Raw genomic sequence first — 8,576 nt, forward strand, 5'->3', positions numbered from 1 at the left:
AATCAGGACTGTTGATGCATTTTGAACACTTGTATTAGCCAATGTTGGGGCATGCTGAAGGCCCATATCATCCTGTGTCGAGATCATTGACTTGAACAAATATTTCTAATGAGACATAAATATATGAAGAATGAAAATGGTGAAACAGTGACAGTCGAGTTGACTATACATAATTGCTTTATTCATTAGGCAGTTATATCAGGGTCTTGTTATTTAACAACTATTTACTCAACAAGTATGGTTTCAAATACCCAATCTTCTTAACCATGTGTCACATGACAGTGTGTTCTTTGTTAATCCACATCATGGTTGCATGAATAAAGATGATCCTCAGGCAAACCAGTCGATCCAGGGTTCAATTCCTCAAAATCTCATCTTTGAATTTTGTATTTTGTGTGTCGATGATGATTGAAAATATTTCTTTGAGATTCCTGGCAGTTAGTTTCAACCATAATGTTGAGGTTACGAAGCTGTTTTTCACATCAGTTGTTGTTTGCTTGATGACATTGAATAAAGAGGCTCAGATTACATTACCCTTACTCCCATTGTTATTGGTGTTATCATTGCCAGCCAGGGTGAACAGAGTTTTCATCTATTTTGGTTTTATCATGGGTGTTTCATCCCCAGCGACAAGAATTTCATGGATATCGTTCTATACATGGCTCCTATAGCTGATGTGTTTTCATTTCTTACAACACTCATTATGGAAAAAACATGATCGGTATTACACTTTCCCTTGCCCAAGATGATATCAAGATCAGTTGGTATCTCTTATTCAATTCGACACTAGCATATCTTGTGAATTGGACCAATTTTTTGGTCATGCCAGCATTCCATTTGTATTCCCACTGAGTTTTGTTTTCAAGAGGTCTTGTGACATCATACAAAAGCTTTGAACACTGTGCAAAGAGCTTCACTGACCAGAAATCTGTGCAGAAGTCACAAGAAATGATGAATGTTTGTCAAATACTTTACAAACATCTGAGCAGAAACCACATGAAATGATGAATGTGTTGTCAAATGTTTTACGAACCAGTTATTCTGGTACTGAACCAATGTTGCAATCATATGGTATTTCCATTTATGGATCCAAGATGAAGTTTGTTTTCTTCAACCCCAAGGTTAGCAGTGAGACATGATGAATATTTCTTTCCATTAAAGGGAAGCAAAAATTTTAACAACAAGAAATTAATGGAGCCAACTAATGTTGAACGACAGGATGTTGTTAAACATCTCGACATGATATGGTCCAAGTTGCCTTATTCAATATCTAATTAATCTCTGATGAGTCAGGCATATCTACATCTACACTCTTCAAAGATGATAGATTCTCTCTTCAAAGATGATAAATTCTCTTTTTAAAGATGATAGATTCTCTTTTCGAAGATGAAAGTTTTATTGGATTTTTGCACAAGTCCAAGCAATTGGTTTTATCCAAGACAAAATGGGGCATCAAAGTCATAATTCTGACTACGGCAAGAGTTCCATAAATGAAACATTTCTTCTGAGACTTTCATGAAGCAAAGAAGAGACGAAGATACAAGTATGCAGATTGATCAGATAATTCTTCAGAAATGAAAGCTTGATAGCATAAGTTGCTACACTCCAGAGGTAACCCTGAAAATAAATGATGAGGTGAAGAAAGACCGAGTTCACCACTTTAAAAGTCAAATGAAGATTCCATCAACATTTATCCATTCATAAGAACATCATTTGCACAATAGACAATGCATTACATTGATACATTTGATTGCATTCAAGCATAAGGTTTTTTCAGATTTTCGTATGAAAAAGAAGATTCATGATAGAAAATACCTTACAAGAAGAAGATAGAATTCAAAATCTCAAATGCAGGAATCATGCAAACATCTGAAAGAAAGATGGACGCAATCCACAAGAATGAGCATTATCTTGAGATTGGGGCATGTTACCCAATCAACATGTTATTTTGAAAAATAATGAGAAAACGATTTTCATAGTTTCTTACTTAGTAAACTATTTCTCACATCTGTAAGTCCTACAGTGCATGATGTTTCCAAAAAGCCTTCAGGAGCTTTTTGATGTTTTTAAAACCTTCAGGTCAGCTGTAAGCCCTACAGTGCAGAATCTTTTTTTTTCTTAAAACATTTCCAGAAAGGTTCATAATGAGAAGAACTCATATGAAGAAGGAAGAAGAAATTCATAATGAGAAGAGCTTGTTCAACCTTTTGCTCAAATCCATCACTCGATGGATCAGCTTTTCCAGAGAAAGTTCATAATGAGAAGAACTCTTCTGAAGAATGAAGAAGAAGTTCATAATGAGAAGAGTTTGTTCAACCTTTTGCTCAAATCCATCACTCGATGGATCAGCTTTTCCAGAGAAAGTTCATAATGAGAAGAACTCATCTGAAGAAGGAAGAAGAAGTTCATAATGAGAAGAGCTTGTTCAACATTTTGCTCAAATCCATCACTTGATGGATCAGCTTTTCCAGAGAAAGTTCATAATGAGAAGAACTCATCTGAAGAAAGAAGAAGAAGTTCATAATGAGAAGAGCTTGTTCAACCTTTTGCTCAAATCCATCACTCGATGGATCAGCTTTTCCAGAGATAGTTCATAATGAGAAGAACTCATCTGAAGAAGGAAGAAGAAGTTCATAATGAGAAGAATTTGTTCAACCTTTTGTTTGAATTCATCATTTGATGGATTAACATTGCCAGGTAGAGTTCATAATGAGAAGAACTCGTCTGAAGAAGGAAGAAGAAATTCATAATGAGAAGAATTTGTTTAACTTTTAGTTTGAATTCATCACTCGATGGATCAACTTTTCCAGAGAAAGTTCATAATGAGAAGAACTCATCTGAAGAAGGAAGAAGAAGTTCATAATAAAAAGAGCTTGTTCGACCTTTTGCATGACTCTATCACAGAAGGAGATATATCATCATCAGCATTTCCAGAAGGAGTTCATAATGAGAAGAACTCATCTGAAGAATAAGAAGTTCACAATGAGAAGAGCTTGTTCAACATTCGCTAGATTACATCACAGAAGGAGATAAATTTTCATCCCCAGTGAAAAAGTTCATAATTAGAAGAACTAATCCCAAAGAAGAAATTATTCAACATTGCCATCATAATCAAGTGAACTCAAATGGATAAAAAATTTATTATCTTTTCGTATTTGCTCTATTCTTGTTAACACAAGAATGAGCAAAGAGGGGCAGCTGAAGATACTAATTTTTTACCCATTTTTTTTATTATTGATAATATTATTATTATTTTATTTATTATTATTATTATTAAAATTATTATTACAAACAGGCTAAAATCGGGGCCCAATTACAAATCTGGAAGCCCAACCAGATGGCCCAGCTAAAACCCTAAACCAATTTAGGGTTTTAGCTAGAGTTTCTAAACCCTAGCACCCCAGCCGCCTCCAAGATTCCAGAAGGCCAGCCGTCGCCTCTGCCAGGTGGTCCAACGTCCAGCTGCCGACACTCCAGTGCCACGTCACCTCGCCGCCGAAGCCTCTAGAAGCTCTGCTGCCACGACTCTGATCATCCATGTTGTTGCCTATGGTGAGTCACCACCATAGTTATGGTAACTCACCGAAAGCTTCCTAAGGAACCGGTCCGACGAAAGCCTCGGTGGTGGCTATAAAAGCCACCACACCTGCAAAATAAAAAAAAACAGAGAGGAAGAACCGGAGATAACAGAAACGATAGCAAGAACCTGAACAGACCACAACAGCAAGCCAAACAAAACCCATAGCAACAAATCAAAAAGCAAAGAGAGAATAGAGGGAGAAAACTTACCACCGAGGAAGCTACGCCGTCGTCAGAACCTCCACACGCCGCAAAAGAAATTGAAATACCGAGAGTATTTCTGTAGATCTAGGTAACTACAAGGCTTTTTAGAGAAAAAGGACATCGGATTCGTCTTTAGGACGTTCTGATCTTTATTTTGGGAATTTTGAAATTTTCCGGCCACCGGCAGCGGTGGTTGCCGACGCCGGAGCACGGCTGCCGGGCGGTGGTCTCTCTCTCAGTTTTAGAGAGAGGCGAGAGAGTTAAAAATTCTCTCTCAGTTAGAGAGAGAAGAGAGAAAGAAGAAATGAGGATGCTGGCCCGAAGGGCCAGCCGTTTAGGGTATTTAAATACCTTCTCCCAAACGATGCCGTTTTAGGGGAGGGTGTTTATGTAATTTCATAAAGGGTAAACCCCGTTCGTAGTGCTCCAAGTTTGTATACCTTGCAATTTAGTCACTGAAAGTAATTTTTGCCTATTATAATTTAGTCTTCGAAGTTTATTTTATTTTATTTCAGTCATGTCCAGTATAATTATATATTTAGGATGAATACTGAATTTAGTCCCTTATAGTTTAGTAATTATTATTTTAATCACAAACAGCATGTTTTAATTTGTTTTAATTTAATATTTGAATTCAATATATGTTTATTTTAGTCACTACATTAATAAATAGGTAATATAGTATGTTTAGCCACTATATTTTTAAATAATTAATCATGAATTAGGTATTTAATTCTATTAGGTTATAATTTAGTCACTAATTTTAATTTTTATTTATTTTTACAAGTTTTATTTATTTTAAATATATAGTTTTAATTTTGTTCATTATATGTTAATTTTATATGTTTACTTTTAATTATTATTACTATTATTATTATTATTTAGCCATAAATATATATATTTATAATATTTATTTTATTTATTAAAATCTTATTTAATTACTTTTAACTTATTTTAATCATGTTTTAATATTTATTTATTTTTCAATATTAAGAAAGGACAGTCTTAAAATAACTGGATGTCCATTTTCTGATATTTTTAAATAAATAAAAATCATATTTTATAAATTATATATTAATTGTTTTAATTATTTATTTATTTTTTAATATCGAAGAAAAGAGCTGTCTTAAGGCACCTAGAAGTCATTTTCTGATATTTTTAAATAAATAAATATTTTATTTATAAATTTATATAAATTAATAAATTTACTTAAAATCATAATTATAATTTTAAAATAATAGGATTATAAATTAAATATATTTTAAATTTTTAAATTTCTAATAATAGAGACAATTTATAATTGAAAAGTACCAATTTTGGGCGTTGTAGGGGTGCTAATCCTTCCCTAAATGTAACCGACCACGAATCCCTTTTTATTATTAAAAAGAACGAATTTTTGGTTAAAACGTAGATCAGTTTATCTTTTAATCGATGTTTTCTTAAAAACTCTTTTAAAGGATGATTTTTAGGTATTCGACCTACCTGACCTAAAAGGCCGATGGAGACTCCCAAATTATTTTAAAAACCATTTATTCACATTACTTTTCCCGCCAAATAAATATTTTGTGCCCGGACGAAAACCGGTTACGACAACTTATATTCACTATGTACCAATTTGAAGCATGATCATGTTCAAGCTTCCTTTAAGGCTTCTGAAGAATCTAAAGGTTCTGCCAAGGTATATTAGCTTTGGCCAGCCGAATCTGTTACCGGATTTCGGCCTGGGAGCACCTCGGAAGAACTACCTGGATGTTATAGAAGTTAGAACATCATCGGATTTGTTGTCACTGTGGAGAACTTGTCAGACGACGGAGCAAGTAGTGATTCTAGTCAGGCCGGATGAGCACATGGTGAAGAACTACCATTGCTCACCATTTAGGACTAAACCACAGGTCTCAAATCAAACAAATAAGTTTGATATTCCAGTAAAAAAACCCTAGAACTGATATACATATTATAGCAGAAACAATTTACATTTGATCAGATTGAACAAGATGTATCAAACTATCATCATTACACCACACAAATCATTTCAAACTTATGCTACTGACTAAATGAATTGAAACTCCAAAGGAAAAAACATGATTTTATAAACATCTCTCCATTGAGGGCGAAGGTCTGCTGGTCGCAGCCCGTCTTCATGGTAGCCGAAGTTCAAACATCGAAGCTATTGTAGAATGATATCTATGAGCAATATGAGGCATCAACTTCTACTAGGCTGCCTGGAAAATAAAATAGCCAGCAGCAGATGTTATAATACCAAGCACTCCACCAGCAAAAACCTGTAATTTAGATGCAAGGTTGAAAATTATAAGTGGTTATCTCAGATGAAGTTGCTCGTGGCACCCGATGTTACCACAAGCAATACCGGAGATTATTTCAGTTTCGAATCCATATGTATATCAGCATCGGTGTTAAAAAATAACCCAGATTTCTGTATCCATTAGTTACAACATTTGAAACATCTATTGCTCAGAAAATAAGAAAAAAACATAAACGCTTTGGACTACAACATCTGAGAAGCTTAACTAAAGGATGTTCAAGAACAAAAGTGTGGATCAAGTAATCTGCCATGAAAACGTACCTGGGGAGGTGTGTGACCAAGAAGTTCACGTAACGGCCTGGTCTCGGCCAGAGGATGTTCAGCAGGCAATTCATAAACGATTTGATTCAGGACCTGAAGGACATACAATTTGTCAATGGATACATGAAAGAAATCAGGTTTAAACCAACTGATCATGCATCCTATTTCGTAATGACAGAATGCAGTTTATAACTAAAGCTTCTATAACATGCAATTACTCAGAATCAAACCTCTGCTTGCCGTCCAGCATGCAATCTCACACCGGTTGCATCAAATATTACCTGCAAATCAAATCCATCCCATCAAAACTAAATTTACGAAGCAGGCGGTATCGGTGACACGGCAAACCCTTTCTTCGATAGCAAGTTTATTAGCCATATTACATTTTACTTGGGTACTAGAAATCGAAATTAGGAGAAAACCAAGATTAGCACCAGCAGGGACAAAGAAAGCAATGCCGGACTTCCATTCGATGTTGTTTATAAGGCAACCATAAAACAAGAAACAAAGGATCATACGATGCATGCTAAGATCGATGCGGTCGCAAATAGTGATCCTCCAAAACCGTCTTGGAATCCGATAGCAGTGGCAAGAGCAGTGACCGTCGAAGAATGGGACGAAGGCATCCCACCGGATCCCACAAGTTGGCTGATATCCCATCGCTTTTCCTTGTACCTGCAAAATGGTTCGGTTTACATAAGATTTTCTTCCCCGTCTCGTAACGAAAATCAAGCCCCTGGCTGATGAAAAGAATGTAAATGGAGGCATTAAAACTAAAATATGCTATCATTTCAAAACAGGAATTGAATCAAGCTAGAGCTGACCAGAACTACAACTTGAATAATCAAAGACCCCCCAGGACTCGAGAAGATAATGTCTAATTGTAATCACTAATCAACCAGTAGGGGTGGCCAAAATTGGACTCAACCAATAATTAGTGGATTGATTTTCAAGTTTATTTCTGAACTTTGCATGATATACGAGTATAACACAAATTTGAATATATATCCCATCGCTTTTCCTTGTACCTGCAAAATGGTTCGGTTTACATAAGATTTTCTTCCCCGTCTCGTAACGAAAATCAAGCCCCTGGCTGATGAAAAGAATGTAAATGGAGGCATTAAAACTAAAATATGCTATCATTTCAAAACAGGAATTGAATCAAGCTAGAGCTGACCAGAACTACAACTTGAATAATCAAAGACCCCCCAGGACTCGAGAAGATAATGTCTAATTGTAATCACTAATCAACCAGTAGGGGTGGCCAAAATTGGACTCAACCAATAATTAGTGGATTGATTTTCAAGTTTATTTCTGAACTTTGCATGATATACGAGTATAACACAAATTTGAATATATATATATATATATATATACATATGTAGTTATAGAAATCCATTTAAATTAGAATTAATTAGTAATAAAATATTATAAATATTTACTATTAATATTCAATAAAAATTCGAATAACTCGACTATCTTCAATTTTTTTTTTTTTTTACTTAGACTTGAGATTGAATACTCACTTCTATCAACCAGCTATTATCTCAGGCACCTTTTATTCCCTCAATGATGAAAACAAGTTGATTGAAAGATAATTAACAGGAAAATTTTCACTTATTAAACATGCAGTGAAATGATTCTCATATTTTTTTTATAAAAAAAAAAGCATAACAGAAACAAGACAACTATTTAAGATTCATGGAAGCTAAAACAATGGAGATTTGGAGATACCAGGAGGTGAAGAACTTGATAGATTGGGCAATAGCAAAGGCAATAAAAGCAGAAATAAGAGGGTAATTTGTGAAAACACAGGAAGAAGACATTGATGAAGAGAATTATGTGTCCCTGCTCCTCAATATTCTTTCCTTTCTAATCAAACTGCTGCTATACTGAAACCTTTAATGATGGAACAAGAAAGAAAAAGAAAAGATTAAAGGCCCAAAATTCAGAAAGAAGAGAACAAATGGGCAAATCCCAAAGTGGATATTGGGAATGGAATATGAGAATGAAGATGAGCGGAGTAGGCGGCGACCTTGACGGATCCTTTGAAACAAAGGGGCTTGCTTTGCTTGAAATGAACTAAAATTAGAGGCAACGGGCAATGGGATATATCGTATTCGTTTGTCAAACTCAAACCAAAACAACTAACGGTCTTCGAGTTCTGCAAGGTTCCTACTGAATATGCCACTTGGCATACTAATCATGT

General features: G+C 34.9%; 1 protein-coding gene across 1 annotated transcript; it reads right to left on the bottom strand.

The window, feature by feature from the left end:
* Nucleotides 1-5,890: 5,890 nt before the first annotated feature.
* On the bottom strand, nt 5,891-8,223 carry LOC120167033 (uncharacterized membrane protein YuiD-like). Its single transcript, XM_039176164.1, has 5 exons — nt 8,102-8,223; nt 6,886-7,042; nt 6,598-6,648; nt 6,368-6,460; nt 5,891-6,065 (listed from the first exon to the last, which is right to left on the bottom strand). The coding sequence occupies exons 1-5, from the start codon at nt 8,191-8,193 to the stop codon at nt 5,997-5,999; spliced, it is 462 nt and encodes a 153-aa protein (XP_039032095.1). The 5' UTR covers nt 8,194-8,223; the 3' UTR covers nt 5,891-5,996.
* Nucleotides 8,224-8,576: the final 353 nt, after the last annotated feature.

Source organism: Hibiscus syriacus, unplaced genomic scaffold, assembly GCF_006381635.1.
Source record: "Hibiscus syriacus cultivar Baekdansim isolate YM2019G1 unplaced genomic scaffold, ASM638163v2 tig00003041_pilon, whole genome shotgun sequence".
In the NCBI taxonomy this organism is placed as follows: domain Eukaryota; kingdom Viridiplantae; phylum Streptophyta; class Magnoliopsida; order Malvales; family Malvaceae; genus Hibiscus; species Hibiscus syriacus.